Source organism: Hemitrygon akajei, chromosome 7, assembly GCF_048418815.1.
Source record: "Hemitrygon akajei chromosome 7, sHemAka1.3, whole genome shotgun sequence".
In the NCBI taxonomy this organism is placed as follows: Eukaryota; Metazoa; Chordata; class Chondrichthyes; order Myliobatiformes; family Dasyatidae; genus Hemitrygon; species Hemitrygon akajei.
The window spans coordinates 158,139,296-158,164,877 of NC_133130.1; the positions used below are offsets into that span (position 1 = coordinate 158,139,296).

General features: G+C 51.8%; 1 protein-coding gene across 2 annotated transcripts in view; it reads left to right on the forward strand.

The window, feature by feature from the left end:
* Positions 1-25,582, forward strand: part of col5a1 (procollagen, type V, alpha 1) — a 298,663-nt gene that overhangs the window by 184,768 nt on the left and 88,313 nt on the right. For both annotated transcript variants that reach the window (XM_073052280.1, XM_073052279.1), the window contains exons 13-22: positions 4,348-4,440; positions 7,450-7,506; positions 8,418-8,471; positions 8,625-8,678; positions 9,985-10,038; positions 10,184-10,237; positions 14,888-14,941; positions 15,054-15,098; positions 21,849-21,902; positions 24,876-24,920. In XM_073052280.1, the coding sequence (XP_072908381.1) occupies positions 4,348-4,440; positions 7,450-7,506; positions 8,418-8,471; positions 8,625-8,678; positions 9,985-10,038; positions 10,184-10,237; positions 14,888-14,941; positions 15,054-15,098; positions 21,849-21,902; positions 24,876-24,920 (564 nt within the window). The remainder of the gene's footprint in view (positions 1-4,347; positions 4,441-7,449; positions 7,507-8,417; positions 8,472-8,624; positions 8,679-9,984; positions 10,039-10,183; positions 10,238-14,887; positions 14,942-15,053; positions 15,099-21,848; positions 21,903-24,875; positions 24,921-25,582) is intronic.

Below are 25,582 nucleotides of genomic sequence, written 5' to 3' on the forward strand. Positions count from 1 at the left end.
ATAATTTGATGAGGTCCACAAATCTTGTTATTTAATGTGTTAATAACGAAGCACACGTATTGCCACATCACAAATTAGTTTCCTTTATGTTTTGCTAACTGCATTTCAATATAATTGGTCTCTTTTGTAAACCTATGTATTTTATATATCTAGATACATTACTGTGAGATGGGGCCATAGGCTTCACCGGTCTGCCAAAGAGGTACATGACATAAAAAATGGTTGCGACCCCCTGATCTACACTGTCCCGTCAAACCCTCCCAGGACAGGGGGCAGCACATCTGTGCACCTCGTACTCTGCGTGAGAGCACCCCCACCACCTGATCCTCCTGAAAAACACTGTCGGACAAAAGCTCGAGGGTCTTGATCAGACATCCCATTGCCGAGGACCTGTGACTGCCCTGGTCTCCCCTACAGAACCTGGCTGGGGGAAAAGTTCAGAGATCCCCCGTGGGTCAGTGGTGGCTGAACCGCCTGCTGGGGCCAGGGAGCCACTGGACGGAGCACCATACTCCTCTCCAGTCTGAGCGTTCTCAGAAAAAACTCTGGCGTTGAACGTCTTCGTTTGGCAAGGAAGCTGGGCCTGCGTCCGCTGCTCAGCTGGGGTCCTGGGCATGAATCACAAATGCTCAGCCCTGTGGTTCTGGGTCGTCTCAGGGATTTCTTGTATTCAACTGGGACAGGAAAGAGCTGTGGGTCTCTGGCAGCCTTGTGGATGGGACGGCTGCCCCTGCTCCCCACCCACACCACCCCCAGCACTGTGCGTGTTCACCCTCTGCTGGGCCAGGCTGCCCCGTGTTCACCCTCTGCTGGGCCGCTACCTGCCCCTTGTTCACCCTCTGCTGGGCCACTACCTGCCCCTTGTTTACCCTCTGCTGGGCCGCTACCTGCCCCTTGTTCACCCTCTGCTGGGCCACTACCTGCCCCTTGTTCACCCTCTGCTGGGCCACTACCTGCCCCTTGTTTACCCTCTGCTGGGCCGCTACCTGCCCCGTGTTCACCCTCTGCTGGGCCGCTACCTGCCCCTTGTTCACCCTCTGCTGGGCCACTACCTGCCCCTTGTTCACCCTCTGCTGGGCCAGGCTGCCCCGTGTTTACCCTCTGCTGGGCCACTACCTGCCCCTTGTTCACCCTCTGCTGGGCCACTACCTGCCCCTTGTTCACCCTCTGCTGGGCCACTACCTTCCCCTTGTTTACCCTCTGCTGGGCCACTACCTGCCCCGTGTTCACCCTCTGCTGGGCCACTACCTTCCCCTTGTTCACCCTCTGCTGGGCCACTACCTGCCCCTTGTTTACCCTCTGCTGGGCCGCTACCTGCCCCTTGTTTACCCTCTGCTGGGCCGCTACCTGCCCCTTGTTCACCCTCTGCTGGGCCACTACCTGCCCCTTGTTTACCCTCTGCTGGGCCGCTACCTGCCCCTTGTTCACCCTCTGCTGGGCCACTACCTGCCCCTTGTTCACCCTCTGCTGGGCCGCTACCTGCCCCGTGTTCACCCTCTGCTGGGCCGCTACCTGCCCCTTGTTCACCCTCTGCTGGGCTGCTACCTGCCCCGTGTTCACCCTCTGCTGGGCCACTACCTGCCCCTTGTTCACCCTCTGCTGGGCCACTACCTGCCCCTTGTTCACCCTCTGCTGGGCCACTACCTGCCCCGTGTTCACCCTCTGCTGGGCCACTACCTGCCCCGTGTTCACCCTCTGCTGGGCCACTACCTGCCCCGTGTTCACCCTCTGCTGGGCCACTACCTGCCCCGTGTTCACCCTCTGCTGGGCCACTACCTGCCCCTTGTTCACCCTCTGCTGGGCCACTACCTGCCCCGTGTTCACCCTCTGCTGGGCCACTACCTGCCCCTTGTTCACCCTCTGCTGGGCCACTACCTGCCCCGTGTTCACCCTCTGCTGGGCCACTACCTGCCCCGTGTTCACCCTCTGCTGGGCCAGGCTGCCCCGTGTTTACCCTCTGCTGGGCCAGGCTGCCCCATGTTCACCCTCTGCTGGGCCACTACCTGCCCCTTGTTCACCCTCTGCTGGGCCAGGCTGCCCCCTGTGCCTGGCTGAGAGAGTTGCCCGTGCCTTACTGCCATCCCTTCACAGTCCGGATTGGTGCCACCTCCACGTGCAGGAGTTACCGGCTTTCAGGGCAACAAGATGGGGGAAGGAGCCAGTCTGCAGGAACAGTGAGCTGTGCCTCACCAAAGCTTGTGGCCGAGGTCACAGGGAGGGTTAGCGATCTTGGGCAAACCCAGTCATCGGACTCTGGCCAGTCTTCCTCCCCAGTCTCTGCACATTCCCAAATCCCTCTATCTGATCAGCTGCCCTCACACAAGGCGAGGGTCACCAAGGTGTGTGACCCTCACGAGTGTGTGAGGGTCACGAGGGTGTGGCGAGGGTCACCAAGGAGCTCCGTCTGTCCGTGAACGCTCCCGTCGACACTGGGGACTTGGCGTGGTGGGCGTTGCACAGAGTAGAATTCTAACAGTTTCATCGCCTTGTCGCGCCTAGAGGGATTCCTGTTGGGAAATGGTTTATAGTGTCACGTGTACCTAGAAGGTTTTGTATCATCCCATACAGTACACGGAGGTGGTCAAGGGGGGAGATAGAAAGAGAACATGGAAAGGTGGTGTTACGGTCCCAGAGAAGGTACAGTGAAAACAGACAAATGAAGTGCAAGGCCCCGACGGGGCAGAAAAATACAATCCCTAGCAAGAGAAAATCTGCAGCTGCTGGAAATCCGAGCGACACACACAACATGCTGGAGGAACTCAGCAGGCCGGGCAGCATCTTTGGAAAAAGGTACAGTCAACATTTCGGACCGAGACCCTTTGGCAGGTTTCTGAAGGGTCTCGGCCTGAGACGTCAACTGTACTTTTTTTCCATGGATGCTGCCTGGCCTGCTGAGTTCCTCCAGCACTTTGTGTGTGCGGCCTGGACAGGTACAGTTCCTTTATTCCACAAACAAACTGGAGACCTGGGCAGAAAGGTCATTAGAAATCACGTGCTCGGTCAGCCAGTGAAGCTCTCATCGTCCTGTCAAATACTCCCCGGGCAAATACTCCCCATCCGATACTCCCCGGGCAAATACTCCCCATCCAATACTCCTGGGCAAATACTCCCCATCCAATACTCCCCGGGCAAATACTCCCCATCCAATACTCCCCATCCGATACTCCCCAGGCAAATACTCCCTGGGCAAATACTCCCCGTCCAATACTCCCCATCCGATACTCCCCGGGCAAATACTCCCCATCCAATACTCCCAGGCAAATACTCCCCATCCAATACTCCCCAGGCAAATACTCCCCATCCAATACTCCCCATCCGATACTCCCTGGGCAAATACTCCCCATCCAATACTCCCCATCCGATACTCCCTGGGCAAATACTCCCCATCCAATACTCCCCGGGCAAATACTCCCCATCCAATACTCCCCATCCGATACTCCCCGGGCAAATACTCCCCGTCCAATACTCCCCAGGCAAATGTCCCCTGGGCATTTACAGACCACGAGACATCAGAATGCTGGGGCAGGTTGGCAATTGCCCGACACTGAAATATGCAGAGAGGTTTCCTTGCAATGGCAAGGATGGTACGCCTGCATCTTTACTTGCTCAGGAGATTGAAGCGGTCTAGCAATCTTCTACAGACGGACTGTTTGATAGTGTGCTGCCTGGCTGCATCGTGGTCTGGTACGTCGGTTAGAATGTGCTGTATGGGAGCATGAGAAACTGCAGAGAGTAGTGAGCTCAGCCTAAACATACCCTCCCCACCGTCAGCACTGTCAATGGGGCACTGGCTCAACAAGGCGACTTTGACTGTCAAAAGATCTGTCCCACCCCCATCTGGACCATGCCCCCGTCCTACTGCTACCGAAGCCTGAAGTCCCCACACACTAGGTTCAAGAGAAGCTACCTCCCTCCATCCTGAACCGAACAGCACGACCTTCAGTGTGATCACCTTGCCCGACTTCATTCCCTCTTTTGTTTTCATCGTTGGCTTCTTGAAAAAAGTAATTGGTTCCTAATTAACGATTTTCTTGCGAATGCTGTTTTAAAGAGTCAAAGTGCGTTTATTATGGAAGCACGCATCCCTGAGATGTAGCTTCTCTGTCGATACGCTGCTGCAGGTAAGTTTTTCACTGTGCCGGTGCACCTGACAATAAACTTGACTTTGACATCGGTCACTGCTCTCCGCCTGTACAGCCCACTGTAAACGAGTATCGAGGGTAATGCTCTCTCTGCCTACGAGGTGCGACGGTAGGTCGTGGCGTGCGGCTGTTCCCTGTGGAGTGGATCGGCAGGTTTCCCCGGTTGGCGGTCCCGACGCTGATTCCGTGTTTCTCTTCCTCGCAGTTCCGGTTCACCGGTGGCGGCAGCGCTGGAGAGAAGGGGCCGATGCTGTCAGCGCAAGAAGCTCAAGCACAGGCGATCCTGCAGCAGGCCCGGGTGAGTCCCCGTCACACCGAGCACCGGATCTCAGACGCCCGGCACCCCGTCGCTCTGCCGCATTCTCTGCATTTGTCCCCAAAGTACCTAAGTAAATCTGCAGTTAGAAGCTGCGTCATTAGAGGTGACCGTGATTGTCACGAAATCCATTCTGTTCATGAATATTCTTGAGAAAGGGCCTGGTAACCTTGCGCCTTGCAGCCTGTTTCTGATTCTGTGAACATATGAAATGCTCTCTGAAACAGACTCCGTTCAGGGCCAGTGAATCCTGGCCAGTCTGGTGAAAGTCATCAGTGACAGTGATGTCACAGTCTGTCCTGGGTTTTCACCCCACCCCCACCGACAATGAGGGATTCCTCCCACTTCCCATAGACGTGGCGGTGGGTCAACTGGTTACCGTAGATTAACCAAAACATGGCAATGGGTCAACTGGTTACTGTAGATTAACCAAAACATGGCAATGGGTCAACTGCTTACCGTAGATTAACCAAAACATGGTGGTGGGTCAATTGGTTACTGAAGATTAACCAAAACATGGTGATGGGTTCATTGGTTACTGTAGATTAACTGAAATGCGGTGGGTTCACTGGTTACTGTAGATTAACCGAAACGCGGTGGGTTCACTGGTTACTGTAGATTAACCAAAACGCGGTGGGTTCATTGGTTACTGTAGATTAACCGAAACGCGGTGGGTTCACTGGTTACTGTAGATTAACCGAAACGCGGTGGGTTCACTGGTTACTGTAGATTGCCCCAGGGAAGGACAATGGCACAAAGAATCTGAAGGAGAGTTGGTGGGTATGTACAAGAGAAAGACTCAGAGCCACAGAAAGATTGAGAGAAAGAGGGTGAGATTTCATAGGGAAGCTAGCATGAACCTGATGGGCCAAATGACCTCTATTTAGGTTGCAAGTGTAGAGTCTATGAAGATAGTCACATCACAGCCTCTGGGGAGTCTCACCTCCACAGCCTCCAGCCTGATTACTCCCTGACCCTGTTGCTACCTCCCAGCCACCGAGCTTCTCCAGTGCTTGGTTTGTTGCTCCAGGTTCCATCATCGGCAGTCTCCTGTGTGTCCAAGATCACCACCTGAGTCAACTCACCCTTAATCCTCGGTACTTAAGGCCAGTGAGGTGGGTGTAACCAATAGTTAAACAAGAAGCAAACCTTGTATTGATGAAGATCGGGAAGACGTCACCTCCACCCCCACCGTGACTCTGAATAGATGGTTATGAAGTCATGCCAGTTCTCTGAAGGTTGCTCAGCTGGTGGTGAGGGACCTCCCATTAAACAGTGGCCAGGGCGGCTCACAGTATCTGTTAGGATTTGGGGAATCTTTCCCCTTTACCAGCAGTATGTGGAGATTCACTGAGTTCCAGAGGTCAGCAGTTGAAATCTGGGGGGAGTGAGGAGAGGGTACAGGAGGTAGTCGGCAGAGAGGAGGTGGCAGGCTGGTTCAGCCTGGGTTGACTCCTAATCTCCGTGCAGAGTTGGCACAATCCCCTGTATGTTTCCGTGGTGGTTCCAGCTTCCTCCCACGTACAGAGTTTGGGATATTGGGTGGTGAATTGTGGTCAGAAAGCGAGCGGTTTCCAGAATTGGGCAAGTTGATGGGAGTGCAGGATGAAGAGAAACGGGACCGGAGCATGTGGGTGCTTGTTAAACAGTTTAAACACAATGGGCCGAAGGGCTGGTTTCTCTGCTCTGACTCTATAACTATCTCTGCTTGCCACTCACTTGTGGGGTTTTCACACAGGGCACAATGCACTTCAGGGGGTAGACCTGACCCTCGGTATCAGCTGGGTCCCGTGGTTTCTCACACAGTCGGACATTTCATTGCACGTGAGGCTTCCCAGCCTCCGCAAGGGTGGGTCTGGGAATATCGATATCCCCCCACTCCTTCTCACGATCCCCACACCTGGTATGAAATCTTGAAAGTCTCTCCCAGTGAAGAGTGTCACACTGTCAGAGGGACAGTACCGAGGGAGTCACACTGTCAGAGGGAGAGTACTGAGGGAGTGTCACACTGTCAGAGGGACGGTACTGAGGGAGTGTCACACCGTCTGAGGGACAGTACCGAGAGAGTCACACCGTCAGAGGGACAGTACCGAGGGAGTCACACCGTCAGAGGGACAGTACTGAGGGAGTGTCACACTGTCAGAGGGACGGTACTGAGGGAGTGTCACACCGTCTGAGGGACAGTACCGAGAGAGTCACACCGTCAGAGGGACAGTACCGAGGGAGTCACACTGTCAGAGGGACAGTACCGAGAGAGTCACACCGTCAGAGGGACAGTACTGAGGGAGTGCCACACTGTCAGAGGGACAGTACCGAGGGAGTCACACTGTCAGAGGGACAGTACTGAGGGAGTGTCACACCGTCAGAGGGACAGTACCGAGGGAGTGTCGCACCGTCAGAGGGACAGTACCGAGGGAGTGTCACACCGTCAGAGGGACAGTACCGAGGGAGTCACACTGTCAGAGGGACAGTACCGAGGGAGTGTCACACTGTCAGAGGGACGGTACTGAGGGAGTGTCACACTGTCGGAGGGACGGTACTGAGGGAGTGTCACACCATCAGAGGGACAGTACTGAGGGAGTGTCACACTGTCAGAGGGACAGTACTGAGGGAGTGTCACAGTGTCAGAGGGACGGTACTGAGGGAGTGTCACACCGTCAGAGGGACGGTACTGAGGGAGTGTCACACCGTCAGAGGGACGGTACTGAGGGAGTGTCACACCGTCAGAGGGACAGTACTGAGGGAGTGTCACACTGTCAGAGGGACGGTACTGAGGGAGTGTCACACTGTCAGAGGGGCAGTACTGAGGGAGTGTCGTTCCTTCAGGGGAGCAACCCAAAGCATTGACTGTTAATTCCTTCCTGTAGAAGCTGCCTGACTTGCTGAGTACCTCCAGCATTTTGTGTGTGTTCCACGGGAACACGACTGCTGTCTGAAATCTCACATTGGGTGAGCAGTTACTGATGCAGGATGTTTCTGTTTGCCTTACAGCTGGCATTGCGAGGTCCGACAGGGCCAATGGGATTGACTGGCAGGCCTGGTCCCGTAGTGAGTACTGACCACTGCATATTGGTTTATTACTGGGAATACAGTGAGAAAGAATACAGCACTTGGTGTGTGTCAGCCTCGGGGGGCTGTGCCATATCGCGGTTCCCTGGGCTGGGACAAGAGGCTTGCAGAAAGACTGTGTGTCCAGAGACTGTGTACAATGCTGTGTGTGCTGGGACTGTGTAGCATGCTGTGTGTGCTGGGACTGTGTACAATGCTGTGTGTGCTGGGACTGTGGAGAATGCTGTGTGTGCTGGCATTGTGTAGGGGGCTGTTCTGCACTGGGACTGTGTAGCATGCTGTGTGTGCTGGGACTGTGTACAATGCTGTGTGTGCTGGGACTGTGTACAATGCTGTATGTGCTGGGACTGTGGAGAATGCTGTGTGTGCTGGGACTGTACAATGCTGTGTGTGCTGGGACTGTACAATGCTGTGTGTGCTGGTACTGTACAATGCTGTGTGTGCTGGGACTGTGTAGAATGCTGTGTGTGCTGGCATTGTGTAGGGGGCTGTTCTGCACTGGGACTGTGTAGGGAGCTGTTTTGCGCCGGGACTGTGTAGGGGCTGTTCTGCGCTGGAACTGTGTAGGGGGCTGTGCTGCACTGGGACTGTGTAGGGAGCTGTTTTGCGCCGGGACTGTGTAGGGGGCTGTGCTGTGCTGGGGCTGTGCTGCACTGGGACTGTGTAGGGAGCTGTTTTGCGCCGGGACTGTGTAGGGGGCTGTGCTGTGCTGGGGCTGTGCTGCACTGGGACTGTGTAGGGGGCTGTGCTGTACTGAGACTGTGTAGAGGTCTGTGTACACTGGGACTGTGTAGAGGGCTGTTTGTGCCAGCCAGTCCAAGGGTTGTATAGGGAGGGGCAGCATCTGTGTGTGTCAAAGTCTTGTAACCATCTCATTTATCTCCCCCCAGGGGCCGCCTGGTTACATCGGAATAAAAGGTGATATGGGAGATATGGGCCCTCAGGTGAGTGGAAGAAGACTCGTCCACCAGTTCACTTAACGGTCTGGTCCGAGCAGGCTGCCCTAATCAGCATGTGTGGAGGACTGTTTAATGGGTAGACACAGCTTGTAGTGATTGGTGGCTCCTATTAACCTTCTCATCATTCCTTCAACCCAGGGTCCGCGAGGTGCCCAGGGTCCACCTGGTCCCACTGGAAAGCCAGGCCGCAGGGTGAGTGTGCCTCGTTCTGGGGGCGAGCCCTCCAATTCGGGGCTCTGGACAGCTGAGGCTGTGTGGGGGGTGGGTTTGACGGGTTTCGGCAATACTGTATGCAGGGAGCGTGGGGTCCGCGGAGGAGGGAAGGAGTACGAGGACGGGTATGGGGAGGGGAGAGGGGTGGGCTGGGTGTGGACGGGATGCAGAATGAGACAGATCATGGACTGGAGAGCAGGCCGTGCATTGAGGGGGAGGGGAGGGTGGGTGGATGAGGGGTAGGAAAGAGGGCCCAGGAGATGAGAGGGAGGAATGAGGGGAAACGGAGAAAGGGTTGGTGGGGCGAGGAGGAGGAGAGGAAGGTTTGGGGGTGAGGGGGAGGAGGGAGAGGGTCAGGGCAAGGAGAAGGAGAAGGGAGGGGGTCAGTGGGGCGAGGTGGAGGAGAGGGATGGTGGGGTGGGTGGAGGAGGGAGAGGGACAGAGGGTCCGTGGGGTGAGGAGGGGAAAGGGTGGAGGGTGAAGGGGAGGGGTTCGACAGGGCAACAGAAGAAAACCTCCTGTCACTCACTGAGCTGTCATGTGTAAAGGTGCAACTGGGCAGCATGGGGGAGTTAGACTCATTCAAAGTTAACTTTCAGTACAGACCCGGATAAATATTTGTAAAGGAGGAGTGTGCAGCTGTTCTGGGGAGGGAGTTGAGTGGGAGAAATCAATGAACTGCTGGGAAACTCAATGGGCTGAATGGCCCTCTGTGCTATGGACTCCGGTTACTGCTGCTGGAGTACAGGGCCCCAGGAGGGCAAGGCTGCAGACCTCCTCACCCTCACCTGAGCACAGAGCAGCTGGAGTCGCACCATGGGTGGTGGGGGTAGTGTTTGATAGAGTGGATAGAGACTCATCGAGAGAAGAGGTCAGAATGAGGGAACACATCCTTTACGTTAGAGCTGAGAGGAGTTCGAGTTGCCGGGAGTTACTAACGCCACAGAGGACAGAAGAAAATCGGGTTCACCAATCCCGTCCTTCAGCCTGAGCTTTAGCTTGCTTGCTTTAGTTAGCGTTTACAGTACCGGTGCACGATGTGTGTTAGGATAAAGATTCACTCTGATCTAACTGAGGGGCCAGATTCATCCTCCTGAATCGAAGGCTCTGGGTCTCTGAGAAGGGCACAGGACCAGGACACAGCCAAGTCTCTGATCTTGACCATGTTCAGTAACTTGTGGCCCAGTGAAAATGGCTCCTTCGGTGGGGGGGGAGAGGCCTGAGGCTCGGGGAGCCTTGTGCAACGACCAGGAGGTTCCTGTGACAGACTTTTGCTTTGTTCCAGGGTCGACCGGGAACTGACGGAGCCAGAGGGATCCCAGGGACTCCTGGACGAAAGGTAACTGCAGAACAAGGAGCTATCCCAGTCTCCCGAATGCCACAGTGTCGTGTAACGTCCAGGAACACGGGCTGAGCCACGTACTGCCCTACCCCCCCACCGCCCCATCCCCTCCGTCAGATTGAAACTCTTTCTTGGTTCACAGGGTGACCGAGGATTCGATGGACTGCCTGGACTGCCGGGTGAGAAGGGCAACCGAGTGAGTATTGCACATGGCCACCGGAGATGCTGGAGGAGACGGGGAGAGGGTGGTGGGGGCAGCTGTACTTGAAACGGGAGCTGACGTTTGTTGAGGGAATGGGGGAGAGACAGACTCAGTCCCTGCTCGTCTCCTCTCCCGCCTGTTTAGTCGGCTCACCATCTGATTCCTTGTTCAGGCCCGAGGAATCCTCAAATTGGCAGACTGAGGAAATCACCTGTCAGCTTGTGTCCATCAGTCCGGCCCTGCACTGAACTCACCTGTCTCCGGGAAGCTTCACGCCCTGGCTGATTTCTGTCAGTCTCCGTCTGAACACGGCTTGTATAGAGGGCAGACTGTGAGGAAATCACCTGTCAACTTGTGTCCATCACTGAACTCACCTGTCTCCGGGAAGCTTCACGCCCTGGCTGATTTCTGTCTGAACACGGCTTGTTTAGAGGGCAGACTCTGCCGGAGGCCTGGAGTATCAGCCACACGGGTTCTTGGTTGCATTGCCTCCTGTCCTGTTGGTGTGTTCTGAATTACACGTGCCCCCTCCCGAGCCGTGGTCTTCCTCCCTGGCCACATTCCCTGTCTCCTTCCTTATCTAGCAAACTCTTCATCCTCACGGCACTCTCACTTTGGGGGGGATGACGAACCAGGGCATCAACTGTAAGGGACTGAGACTCCCTCACCAACAGACACAAAACGCTGGAGGAGCTCAGCAGGCCAGGCAGCGTGTGTGGAGAAGAGTACAGTCGACGTTTCAGGCCGAGACCCTTCAGGAGGGCTGCAGAAAAAAACCGAGGAGTCGGAGTTAGAGGGTGGGGGGTAGGGAGCAAGAAACTCGAGATGATAGGTGAAACTGGGGGGGGGGGGGAGGGAGGAAGTAAAGAGCTGGGAAGTCGATTAGTGAAAGAGAAACGGGGCTGGAGAAGGGGGAATCTGATAGGAGAGGACAGAAGGCCGTGGAAGAAGGGAAACGGGGGAGGAGCACCAGAGGGAGGGTTTGGGCAGGTAAGGAGAGGAGGTGAGAGAGGGAAATCGGAATGGGGAATGGTGAAAGAGGGCAGGAGGAAGGGGGGCAATACTGGAAGTTAGAGAAATCGATGTTCAAGCAATCAGGTTGGAGGCTACCCAGAGAGAATATAAGGTGCTGCTCTCCAGCCTGAGTGTGGCCTCATTGCAGTAGTAGAGGAGGCCGTGGACTGACATGTTGGAATGGGAATGGGAAGTGGAATTAAAATGGGTGGCCTCTGGGAGATCCCGCTTTTTTCTGCCGGACGGAGTGCAGGTACATGGCAAAGCAGTCTTCCAATCTACGTCGGGTCTCACTGATATACAGGAGGCCACACCAGGAGCACCGGACACAGTAGATGACCCCAACAGGCTCACAGGTGAAGTCTCGCCTCACCTGGAAGGACTGTTTAGGTCCCTGAGTGGTAGTGAGGGAAGGGGTGTAGGGGCAGGGATCCTCCCTGATCTGCTCGCAAGGGTAAGTGCCAGGACGAAGGTCAGTGGGGAGGGACAAATGGACAAGGGAGTCACGTAGGGAACGATCCCTGCGGGAGGGAGAAGGTGGGGTGAGGGCAGACGTGCTTGGGATCCCAGTCAAGAGGGCGGAAGTTACGGAGAACTATGTGCTGGGCACAGAAGCTGGTGGAGTGGCGGGGTGAGGGCAGACGTGCTTGGGATCCCAGTCAAGAGGGCGGAAGTTACGGAGAACTATGTGCTGGGCACAGAAGCTGGTGGAGTGGCGGGGTGAGGGCAGACGTACTTGAAATGGAGGAGATGCGGTTGAGGGCAGCATTGACGGTGGAGAAAGGGGAGCCCCTTTCCTTGTAGAAGGAAGGAATCTCCTTCGTTCCGGAATGAAAAGCTTCATCCTGAGAGCAGAGGCAGAGGAATTGAGAGAAGGGGATGGTGTTTTCACAAGTAACGGGGTGGGAAGAGGTATACTCCAGCTACCTGTGAGAGTCAGGCGGTTTATAATAGACATCTGTAGGTAAGGTCTTGGCCCGAAACATCAACTATGCTCTCGTCTATAGATGCTGCCTGGCCTGCTGAGTTCCTCCAGCATTTTTTGTGTGTGTTACTTGGATTTCTGGCATCTGCAGATTTTCTCTTGTTTGTGACTCCCTCCCTTGCCCTTCTACAGGAAAGAGCCCCAGCTCTCCCAAATGTACCCAAAAAAATCAACTCACCCTCCCTCATCCACAATCTGCCTGTCCGACTGTGACCTGGCAATTGTTCCTGGAGCTTTATCTCTTCAGTGAATTGAGGACAAAACAGCAAACAACAAAATTCAAACTATTTCCCTGTAGTTTCTGTGAATCTTCCCCCAAGGCTGCACAAATTCTTTCTGCTTTAAATTTTACCATGAAATATTACTGCAGCAACTTAATCCAGATTTCCGAAGATTCGCAGGCAAAAGCGCCATCTGCTGGGAATCTCCAGGATTGCAGAGGCCTCAGGAGCTCAAAGCAAAGAAATGGTGGAGTGGTATAGGGAGGGGCACGTGAGGACAGGTGACTGAGGGCTCGGTCCAGGAGGCACGTCTTGTTGGGGGAGCGATGGTTAAAGATGCCATAAGTTTAGAGAGATCAATCCCAAACACAGAGCAGCTAACACCAGTGACGGAGTGGTGCAAATCTACAGAAACAGCAGTAGGCCGCAAGCCTGCCGACTATTCAATGCGATCATGCTGATAAGTGCTGGCCTCCGTTCTTCTGTGTTCCCCATAATCCTCAGTTGCTCAACCTTTCAATCATTTATCTTGCTCCAACCATAAATATTTGCGATGATCCAGCCTCCACTACCCAAGGGAGCAGATAATTCCAGAGATTCACCAGGCTCAGCGAAAATAAATTTCTAGGCACCTCCGTCTTAAATGACTGGCCACTTACTTTGTAGTCGCGTCCCCTTGTTCAAGGCTCAATCGCTACTAAAAACCAAATCTAGGATGAGGAGAAGCCAGAATTGGAGAATGGGAATTATAGAAGATGATGAAGCTGGAGGAATTTCGAGAGAGAGGGACAGTCGAATAAGGCTGAGAACCTTACAGCCAAGTTTGGCCGGTGCAGGAACTAGTGAGCACGGTAGATGTGGGAGGGGGTTGGGGGAGGCAGGAACTAGTGAGCACGGTAGATGTGGGAGGGGGTTGGGGAGGCAGGAACTAGTGAGCACGGTAGATGTGGGAGGGGGTTGGGGAGGCAGGAACTAGTGAGCACAGTAGATGTGGGAGGGGGTTGGGGGAGGCAGGAACTAGTGAGCACGGTAGATGTGGGAGGGGGTTGGGGGAGGCAGGAACTAGTGAGCACGGTAGATGTGGGAGGGGGTTGGGGAGGCAGGAACTAGTGAGCACGGTAGATGTGGGAGGGGTTGGGGGAGGCAGGAACTAGTGAGCACGGTAGATGTGGGAGGGGGTTGGGGGAGGCAGGAACTAGTGAGCACGGTAGATGTGGGAGGGGGTTGGGGGAGGCAGGAACTAGTGAGCACGGTAGATGTGGGAGGGGGTTGGGGGAGGCAGGAACTAGTGAGCACGGTAGATGTGGGAGGGGGTTGGGGGAGGCAGGAACTAGTGAGCACGGTAGATGTGGGAGGGGGTTGGGGGAGGCAGGAACTAGTGAGCACGGTAGATGTGGGAGGGGGTTGGGGGAGGCAGGAACTAGTGAGCACGGTAGATGTGGGAGGGGGTTGGGGGAGGCAGGAACTAGTGAGCACGGTAGATGTGGGAGGGGGTTGGGGGAGGCAGGAACTAGTGAGCACGGTAGATGTGGGAGGGGGTTGGGGGAGGCAGGAACTAGTGAGCACGGTAGATGTGGGAGGGGGTTGGGGGAGGCAGGAACTAGTGAGCACGGTAGATGTGGGAGGGGGTTGTGGGAGGCAGGAACTAGTGAGCACGGTAGATGTGGGAGGGGGTTGGGGAGGCAGGAACTAGTGAGCACGGTAGATGTGGGAGGGGGTTGGGGAGGCAGGTACTAGTGAGCACGGTAGATGTGGGAGGGGGTTGGGGGAGGCAGGAACTAGTGAGCACGGTAGATGTGGGAGGGGGTTGGGGAGGCAGGAACTAGTGAGCACGGTAGATGTGGGAGGGGTTGGGGGAGGCAGGAACTAGTGAGCACGGTAGATGTGGGAGGGGGTTGGGGGAGGCAGGAACTAGTGAGCACGGTAGATGTGGGAGGGGGTTGGGGGAGGCAGGAACTAGTGAGCACGGTAGATGTGGGAGGGGGTTGGGGGAGGCAGGAACTAGTGAGCACGGTAGATGTGGGAGGGGGTTGTGGGAGGCAGGAACTAGTGAGCACGGTAGATGTGGGAGGGGGTTGGGGAGGCAGGAACTAGTGAGCACGGTAGATGTGGGAGGGGGTTGGGGAGGCAGGTACTAGTGAGCACGGTAGATGTGGGAGGGGGTTGGGGGAGGCAGGAACTAGTGAGCACGGTAGATGTGGGAGGGGGTCACCATTGGAAGTGAACTAATCAGAAGGGTACAGGAAGATAAGGCGTAAGTGAAAACTTAACAGCCATTTCGTCAGGATATTGAGGCACAGAGACAGTGCAAGACGGGGTCAAGCAACAGGAAAACACAGTGCTCAGTGTCGGAGCAGTGCATTAAATAATGACTATTATAAATGTTAACCCACAACCTGTGATCTGTCTCCTCTTTCTTCCCAGGGCGATTCGGGGCCTCAAGGACAACCTGGGCCATCGGGAGAAGATGGAGAGCGGGTGAGTAGAGGTGGACAGGGGATTAATGCGGACCCTGATCCTGGGGCCATTCCCAGCAGGAGCTAACCTCCAGATATTGCCACTGACCTCAACCTCTCATTGTCTGTTACAGGGGGATGATGGAGAAGTTGGCCCCAGAGGGTTACCCGGTGAACCAGTGAGTACACCACAAGAGGGTTTCTCTGTGCAGTGTGGGGAGTGTCAGTGTAACACTGAGGGTGTGGGGTAAATCAGTGTAACACTGAGGGTGTGGGGAGTGTCAGTGTTACACTGAGGGTGTGGGGTATATCAGTGTAACACTGAGGGGTGTGGGGTATATCAGTGTAACACTGAGGGTGTGGGGTGTATCAGTGTTACACTGAGGGTGTGGGGTAAATCAATGTTACACTGAGGGTGTGGGGTGTATCAGTGTTACAGTGAGGGTGTGGGGTAAATCAATGTTACACTGAGGGGTGTGGGGTGTATCAGTGTTACAGTGAGGGTGTGGGGTAAATCAATGTTACACTGAGGGTGTGGGGTAAATCAATGTTACACTGAGGGTGTGGGGTATATCAGTGTCACACTGAGGGTGTGGGGTGTATCAGTGTTACAGTGAGGGTGTGGGGTAAATCAATGTTACACTGAGGGGTGTGGGGTGTATCAGTGTTACAGTGAGGGTGTGGGGTAAATCAATGTTACACTGAGGGTGTGGGGTAAATCAATGTTACACTGAGGGTGTGGGGTATATCAGTGTCACACTGAGGGGTGTGGGGTGTTTCAGTGTTACACTGAGGGGTGTGGGGTATATCAGTGTCACACTGAGGGGTGTGGGGTGTTTCAGTGTTACACTGAGGGGTGTGGGGTGTTTCAGTGTTACACTGAGGGGGTTTGTTGGTGTGTTAATGGGATCGGTGGGTTAAAGGAGGGTTTTGCAGCAGCTGGTTAATTTTGGGAATGCTGGCCTGTTGAACTGTGTTCCTGCAATACAGTATTGTCTTTTTGCTGGAACGCACTGTGAGGTTTCCACATCTGCAGACTGTCGGTTGAACAAGAGGGCAGCTGAGTGTCTGCTGAAGTTCAAACTCAGCAACCGGATACAAGTGCGGCAACAAAGGTGGATCGCCACGTCACGGGCGGTGACCGAGTCAGAATATCGGCTGTGAGCACAGGACCAGTATCGAACTGGATATCAATACCAACCTGAAGTTGGAGATTTTGCCAAGGATGGAATGGAATTACTGCAGTACATTTATAATTCATGGCCTGGGACTGGCATGTAAAAAGTATGGCACGGGAATTTTATTTCAAGCTTGGAAAGGGAATTCTGAGCAAAGCCTGGAATGAGGATTCTGTGCAAAGTTTGGAATGAGCGCCCAAACCGTGGGCTGGATTACAAGGCGTGCAACTACAATGAATTTCAAAACTTGGATCAAGGACATTACAGAAAAAACAAGCGTTAACAAAGTTCTGGATCCGTTGTCAGTAAAACTGGGATACAATGCCAGGCACTGGACGTGCAAAGAGTTTGATTTTGAAATAAGCACTAGAGTCAACGGCTGATGTTTTTCAAACCATCAGAAAGAAAAAGAAATGGACGTACTTTGCAACTCAGGCAGTATCTGTGGAGAAGCAACACTGAGCGTTTATCAACATTGGCAAATCTCCATGATAAAGCAAGCATATTTTATCCACAGCTGCTGATGTGAGCTGTCCTGTACTGGGGAGATCATCTGGACACCTTTCAGTCTGCACGTGAATTTCAGCTTTTGGTTGCTCGGTTCATCCCACTCTGACTTATGTAATGTCGGCCTCAGGCTGACAGACTTCAACATGAGTTCGAGGCATGGCACCTCTTCCTCTGACTAGACACGTTACAACCCTCCGGCCTTAACAATAAATTCAGCAGTTTCTGAAAATTAGCATTTACAGGATTTAAATTTCTGATATCCGGCATTCCTTCCTCTTCCTCTGGTAACTTTACATAATTTTTCTGTATTTGCATCTTTCCAGACTCATAGTTTTCTTCCTTCACCGTTCCAGTGCCTCACACTTCCACTCATCTGCTCACACACACACCCTCCCTTCAGTGCTCTTCTGTCATCCCACCTCCTGCTTCCTTTGCATCTTCATCGGGCACCTCCGCACCATCCGCCACAAGTGGGACTTCCCGGTGGCCAAACATTTTCACTCCAGCTCCCGTTCCCAATCCGATGTGTCAGTCTGTGGCCTCCTCTTCTGCTTGGTGAGACCATGCTCAGGATGGAGGAGCAACACCTTGTATTCCGTCTGGGTACCTACCAACCTGATGGTATGAATATCAATTACTCCTTTCAGTGAACACAAACCCCCCTCCTCCCTTTATTCCCCACTCTGTCCTTTTACTTCTCACCTGCCTATCACCTCCTCTTTCTCCTATGGTCTACTGTCCTCTCCTATCTCCTATCAGGTTATTTCTTCTTAGTCCTTGACCTTTCCTACCCCCCTGGCTTCACCTATCACCTTCTAACGAGCCCCTTTCCCCTACCCCCCACCCCCTGCTGTTTAATTCAGGCCCCTTCCCTCTCAGTCCTGATGAAGGGTCTCAGCTGGAAACATCAACTGTGTACTCTTTTCCATAGATGCTACCTGACCTGCTGAGATCCTCCAGCATTTTGTGTGTGTTGCTTTGGATCTTCAGCACCTTAGAGCTTGCTTTATCTAAAGCTTTTCCAGATTGTATGGAAGTTTATTGACTTGAAATATCAACTTCTCTCTCCTCACTTTCTGTGTATGTTGCATTTCTCATTTTTACCTCGGATTTACCTGGTTCTGCTTTATTTTGAGTCTATTCACTTTAAAGTTGTGCAACTCAGCGCAAGGGGAGATAAGACATGGAAGCTCACACAAGGAGTATTCTGGACGGAGTTGGTTAAGATATGGTTATGTGTCTCTACTGATCAGTATTCCTTTCCCCTGGCAAGTGGCCGATAACAGAGAGAAGGGGCTGCAAGTTGTTGGCTCCTTTTCTGGTAGAACGTGACTGGTTGGTGGTTTGATTTTCAGGTGGAATTACTCAATATTTGGGTGGCAGATTGGACTGTTGATTCTGGATGGGATTGCTCAATTGCAGTCAAGATCACTTGAGGTTTTGCCGTATTGCACATGGGATGAGAATGCTCCGTTTCAGTAGGAGTTGCTCGATGTCTGGTGTGTTAGCTTTGTTAGATATCAGGCAGGGTTGTTTGATGTCGTGCCTGACGGCCGCTGCTTGGCTTTGTACACATCTATGTGGGAGAATGGGATGCTTGTTGCAAACTTGTCATTGTGGGTTGCATTGTTTAATCGCAGCTTGGATCGCCTGATTCCAGTTGGAGTCATTTGCTTCCGCTTGGGATTGTGTAATGCCGGGTGCAATTGTCCAACACAGGGCGGAATTTATTGACATTGTTCCTGATTGATACAAATCCATGTGGGACTATGCATTGCTGGTTGGAAACACTGTGTTGGGAGTTGAATAGTTTGTTTCCAATTAGGATTGACATGCATTGGGATTGTTTGTTGTCAGGCAGGATTATTTAATGATGGACTTGATTGTTTGGCACCAGTGTTGTTTATTAGATGCCAGGTGGGATTGTTCTATGACTGGCGTAATTGCTTACTGCTTTGATGACCTACTGGTGCGATACCAGGTGCTATCGTTTGACATGTTTTAGTTATTAGTTTGCATGACACCCATTGGCTTTCTTGGAAGCCAATCGCAATCTTCTTGCTGCTGCCGTCAGGATGAAGGTACCGGAGCCTCAGGACCCTCACCACCATGTTCAGGAACAGCTATTACACCTCAACCACCAGGTACTTGAACCTTAGGGGTTAACCTCACTCAGATTCATTCGACCCATCACTGAAATGTTCCCACAACCTATGGACTCACTTTCAAGGACTCTTCATCTCATGTTCTCGACATTTCTTGCTTGTTTGTTTGTTTATGTGCTTATTGAATGAATCAATCAATCATTCGTTCTTTTGTATTTGTCCAATTTGTTGTCTTTTGCACATCAGTTGTTTGACGTCCTTTCGGGTGGGGTCTCTCACTGATTCTGTTGTGTTTCTTGGATTTACGGTGATTGCCCACAAGAAAACGAATCTCAGGGTTGTATGTACTTTACTTTGAACTTACTTGTTGCTGGGAGATATTGTTTGATACCAGCTGGGATGTTTCTCACTGGATGGTATTGCTTGTGTCGGTCATGTTGGTTTGATGTTGGGCCGGATTGTTGAATAACGCTTGGAATTGTGTGATTTGTCTGCTGCCAGCCAGGATTGTCTGATCCCAGCCGGGAATGCTTGTTGCCAGGTGGGACTGGTTGAAGCCATGTGTTTTATACCAGGTGAAATTATTTGTGTTGTTTGGAATTGTTTGATGGTGAGCTAACGTGGTTGGTGCCCAGCATTATCATCTGATTCTGGGCCGAATTGATTTTGGCTGGAATTATACAAATCCATATGGAATGTTTCAGAGAATGTTTCATTCTGGATTGTTGAGTTGCAGTTTGGATTAAATCCAGTTGGATTGATTAATAGTGGATTTGAATCATTGGTGGTTTAGCTTATGATCTGTTGGCTGGGATTATATCTTGCTGGGTGGTGTTATTTGACGAGCATGTTTGATGTTGGCGAGGATTGTTCAATGGTGGTTTTAATCACTTGATGTGTTGGTTTTGTGATTTGGCGCTGTTTGTGACTCATTGATGAAGGTTGCAATTGTCAGTATCGGTATTGGTTTGTGTTTATCATGCGTACCAAGATACGGTGAAAAGCTTGTCTTGGCAACTGTTCATACAGATCAGATTGTTACACAGTTCGTTGAGGTAAAACAATAACAATGCAGAATAAAGGAAAAGTGCAATGCAGGTAAATGATAAAATGTAAGATCTTAACGAGTTAGATTGTGAGCCTAAATCCATCTTATCATACAAGAGGTCTGTTCAAGACTGATAACAGTGGGACAGAAGTTGTCCTTGAGCCTGCTGGTATGCACCTTTCGGCTTTCGTGTCCTTTGCTTGATTGGAGAGGAGCGAAGAGAGGAGGCATGGGGTGAGTGGGGTCTTAGATTTTGCTGTTCTGGTATTTGAGGCCAGTTGAGATTTTGTGATTCTGGACGGGATTGTCTGTTACCAGGTTAGAATGTATGATCGTAGGCACGCTGGATGTTAGATACCTGGTGGGTTGGTTCATGGTGAGTGACTTTACTGATGCTAGGCAGGCTTATCTGATATCAGACAGGAATGTATGTTCCCACACAGTGTACATCGGCTGGGGTGGTTTTTGTCAGTTGTAATTGTTTGAAGCCCAATGGGTTTTAATGCTGCCCCTGATTAACGTTGGGACACGTTGTACAAATCCATGGAGAGCGTGCGGAGCTGATTGGGAATGTTTCATTGTGGATTGGGTTGTTTGAAACCGGATGCAATGGTTCTACGCTGGGTCACCAGCAGCATTTTCTGATGCAAGTTGGAACTCTTAGCAGCCAGTCGGGATTGTTTTGTTGCTAGGTAGGGGTGCTGTCATTTTGGGCGGGATTATTGCATGCCGAGCTGGAATATTGGATGCCAGGCAAGATATTTTGTTAGTTGAAGTTATTTGACAGTGGGTGGAGGAGCTTGGCACAGTAGACATCATTTGATGCCACATGCCTGGTTAATGTTGGTTTGAAATGTATAAGTCCATGTGGGAACATGTGCTCCTAGTTGGGATTGTTCCATTTGGAGTTGGGTATTTCAATTCCAGCTTTAATTGTTTGATAATGCATGGTATAATGTCTGGTGGGACTGTTTGAGGTTGAATGGTATTGGGTGGTGTTGGCTGGGATGGATTCAGGCCATCCAGAATTGATTGTTTCTTATTACTTAGGATTGTTTGTCTCTGCGCAGGATCGTTTGATGGTAGGCCTGGTTGATACCATTTGAAATGGTTTGATGACACTTGGGCTAATCTGATGGAGGGTGGGAGTGGTTATTGCGCGGGGGAACAAGCTTTGCATTGTGGGATTGTTTGGTGCAGGGCAGGAACAGTTTGAGATTGCACAGAATTGCTTGACGCTGTTTTGCGATTATTGATGCAAACAAAGATAGTTAGATCTGGAGCGGGAGTTTTTTGAAGCTGAGCAGAATTGTTTGAAGCCGGGCAGGAATGTTTAATTCTGCCTTTCTGGTGCTACTTGGAATTGGTAGAAATCCAGGTGGATTGGTTTGGAAAACATTGGGATCATTTGTTGCCGGATGGAATTACATGCTGTTGGGCGGGACTGTTGGTTGCCAGGTAGGAATCTTCAATGTCGAGTGGGATTGTCTGATAATGAGCACAATCACTTAATGTTGGTCAGTGTGATACCATTTGGGATTGTCTGATGCCTAGAATGGGTTTGTTCGATGCCAGGCAGGTTTGAACATAGAACATTGACATTTACAGCCCATTACAGGCCCTTCGGCCCACAATGTTGTGCCGACCATGTAATCTACTTTGCAAACTGCCTAGAATTTCCCTAGCGTATAGCCCTCTATTTTTCTAAGCTCCATGTACAGTACCTATCTAAAAGTTTGGTTTAATGCGGGCAGGCTTATCAACAGTCATTTGGTATTTTTATGATGCCTGATTGGAATTGGTGTTGCGAGTTACACTTGTTTGATGATAGCTTGGTTAATTTGATAGTAGTTGGGTTTTTTTTTTGTTGCCGGGCAGAATTGCTCAATGCCAGTTGGGATTCTTTGTTGCCAGATAGGAGAGCTTGAAGTTGTGTGGAATTGTTTGATTCCAGGCTGGACTCTGGAGTTAATCGTTGGTCGGATTTGTTTGATTCTGAGTGGGATTCCACGTGCGATCCCCGGTGAGAGTGAATACTTCCAGTAGGAGTTGTTTGGTGACGCGTCTCATTGTGTTTTCCCCTCGCAGGGCCCCCGTGGTTTACTTGGACCAAAAGGACCAGCAGGACTTCCTGGGCCCCCCGTGAGTATCTTTGAGCGCCGTCTTTGATCTCCCCCCCCCCCACCCCCGTGAGTATCTTTGAGCGCCGTCTTTGATCCCCCCCCACCCCCGTGAGTATCTTTGAGCGCCGTCTTTGATCCCCCCACCCCCGTGAGTATCTTTGAGCGCCGTCTTTGATCCCCCCCCACCCCCGTGAGTATCTTTGAGCACCGTCTTTGATCCCCCCCACCCCCGTGAGTATCTTTGAGCGCCATCTTTGATTCCCCCCCCCCCACCCCCGTGAGTATCTTTGAGCGCCATCTTTGATCCCCCCCCCCCACCCCCGTGAGTATCTTTGGTTGTTGACCTCCATCCGAGGATCCATTGTTGAGTGAGGGTCAGGCATCAGACATCCAGCCCAGCAGCCACCTCTCCCTCGTGTAACTAGAAGCAGAACACCATATCCAATTTCACATTAATGCCCCTTTACTATGTGATCCAAACTAACCTCTGTTTACTTGGGCATGAATTATACAATTGTCACTTTAGAGAACAAAGCCCCAGAACCCATCAAAGTCCAGTGTGCAGATTAGATTCCAACACAGACCGGTACCACTTGATGGGTTCTGTGGCCTTGTTCTCTAAAGTGACAAGCTTCCCTGCTAAGTATCTTGTCTCAAGTGCCTCTCCAATTTCCTTGTGAAATCCCTGAATGTCCACTCAGGGAGCTGCTTCTTTCTGCACAGCAAGATCCCTGTAGATCCGTGTTCAGCTCAGTTCCACTTATCCCCAGTCGAGGTCCTGTGCTGTTTTGATTTCTCTGCATTTTGGAGCTGATCTCTGAACTGATCAGCTCATCACCACCTTCTCAAGCGCAACTAGGGATGGACAATAAATGCTGGTGACGCCCACATCCCGTAAATCAATACATTTTTAAAAATATATATATTTTTTGCTCAGGACTCCAAAAGGCTTGTTCATTTCCTGGTAATAGGATTCCTGTGATCTGGAGGCCAGCATTATGGCTTAATATCAACAGGCACCCAAGAGGACCATATACCAGGAACTTTGGTGAATGCTAAATCACCATCCCTTCAAACTCTGTACACGAACAGCAGGAAATTGCATTTATGACCGCACCTTTGACAACTTCACCTCTGGGCACCACGATAGCATAGTAGTTAGCACGATGTTATTACAGCTTGGGGCCTCAGGTTTCAGAGTTCAATTCCGGCATCCTCTGTACATACTCTCTGTGGGCTGTGTGAGCTTTCGTCAGGTGATCCAGTTTCCTCCCACACTCCAAAGATGTACCAGGTTGTAAATTGTCCTGTGATTAGGTTAGGGTTAAGTCGGGGGTTGCGAGGGCAGTGTGGCTTAGAAGGCTGGTTGGGCCTACTCTGCACTGTATCTCTAAGCTAAATATTAAAATAATCATTGGTTTTCCTGAGACACTTCACTACTGAGCTTGACAATGAAGCTCAAAGTGAAATACCGGAGCAAATGGAAGATTTCAGGGAGCTTAAAAAGAGTGGTTGAGAGTCAGATGTGTGGGGAAGGAATTCAGGAGCTGGGGCCCTGGAAGCATGAGGTAACTGAGTCATGGTGAGGCACCGAAGTTTGCAGTGGGCCTTGGAGGGATGGGGGCTGAGCAAAATTTACAGGGATAAAAATAGGTGAGACTATGGACAGATATAAAAACAATGAGAATCTAATAGGTTGCTGTTTAAAGGAGTGGGGGAGGTGGGGGAGCAATATAGATCAGCAAACACTTCCAATGTAAATTCAGTCACACCGGGATCAGACTGGGACTCTTGGTGAAGTGGGACCAAATAACCAGGGAAGTAAAATGCGGATATCATGTATAATAAAAAGAATAGCAGCTTTACTTGACCTGTCATCCTCTGGGACTAGCTGCCTCAGGCTCTGAGGTCTCATCATTTGTGATTGTGACTGACCTTTCATGGGACGGGGCCAGACGAGCTGTGACCTCAGGGTCTCAATGGGTCAGTCACCAGCATTTCTCCCTTTGGGATTTGTCACGTGGGTGCACTTGGTTTCGTGAAGGAATTCATTTCCTGACAATAGTGACGAGTTTCCTTACTGGTCAGAAATGAAGATTCGAGCTGAAAGTGAATGTGCCTGTCCTGTCCTGTCCTGCTCAGGGTGAGCACCAGTGTGGGAGATGGTAAAATCCTCTTAAGATCAATGCAAAGACTCGACAGAAGGAACTTCCCTCTCTCCCTGGATTTGCAGGTTGCAGAGAGATTTGAAATGTAGGGCAAAGCCATACAGAAGGAGGCCATTTGGCCAATTGGTCTGTGAAACTCTCCAGTGTTTTCGTCCTCGGGTATTTGTACTGTTTCCCTTCGAGGTTTCTGTTTGGTTTTGTATTTGCCACACTTTCGGACAAAGGCTTCCAAATCCTGGACAGCCAGAGTTTTTCCTCATGTTTCCACAGGATTTTGCCGCTCACCTCAAATCTGTTACCCTACTTCCCACCCTTTCAACCTCCAGTTACTATATTTACTTCAGTGAGTCCTTCATGATTTTCACTTTCCCAAGGACCTCCTTCCCTAAGAATACTCCAGGCAATGCCAGGTGCTGCAGACTGCCTGCAGGGATGTAGTCCCTCGACTCACACTTGCCTACGAGGCCGTTTAAATTTAGAGTCGTGACGCAGTACAGCGCAGACACAGGCCCTTCGGCCCATCAGATGCCAACCTGGTCTTTGGCCTAGTCCCATCTACCCTCACCCGGACCTTAGCCCTGCTTACCTGGTTTTCTCCCAAGTTACTGATTCCAAAAGCTTCCTCATCATTGGCACCAAGTCTGGAATTTTTCCAGTCATCCTTTCAGTTTTGTTCACTCGGCACCTCTCCTCGCCAAACAGGCAGCATCTCTCTAGTTTCTGCCCTCACCTCCCTCAGCAACCTGATATACATCCCAAGACTTCCAAACCTCTACGTCCCTGAGGTACTTCTTCAATTAACCTGCCTTCTGCTTTCTTTCCAGGGAATTACAGGAATGGATGGTCACAATGGCCCCAAGGGGAGTCAGGTAGGTACAGCTGGTGGACGCTGAGGTACTCATTCTTGCCCCTTGACCCAGCCCCTCTCAGCCAACACCATCCTACATAGCTCAGCAGAGGCTGACCCAGCCTGTCTGACCTGAGTTCATCTCCTCGACCCGAGCTGTTGCTCACCCGGGGACGAGCTAGATGCCTACTGAGAGAGAGGGGCCATGTTCAGAGCAGAGGAACCCAGATCTGAAATAGGCCAAAGGACTGTGTTCAGTCCTGGATCACAGAGAAGGGTTTCATGCATTCCTAGGATACGGAAGCTGCATCTTGGGAAAGGATTGTTGGAGGCTAATGGGATCTACAATTATCATTCTGCCCAGACGTTTCCTCCGTGGGGTAGTCGACAGCACGTGTGGTCTTCACACTGAGGGGGCAGCTTCTCAGCAAATGTCTGTCCGAGCTCCCCCACTTCGACTCAGTGTTCATTCCAATAGATTGACAGGTGTCCCTCAGTCCAGACCAACATTAATGAGGTCCCTTACATCTATAACCACGCATCTGCCCCACGCCCCTCTCACCCCAGACTCCTCCAGGGTAGCTCCCTCGTTTGTTGTCCGGCAGGCCATGAATCTCAGCTGCAGAATCGGAAGGGCAGGTCCTGACATCAGGTATTGGCATTGGGCTCCTTGCTTATGGAACT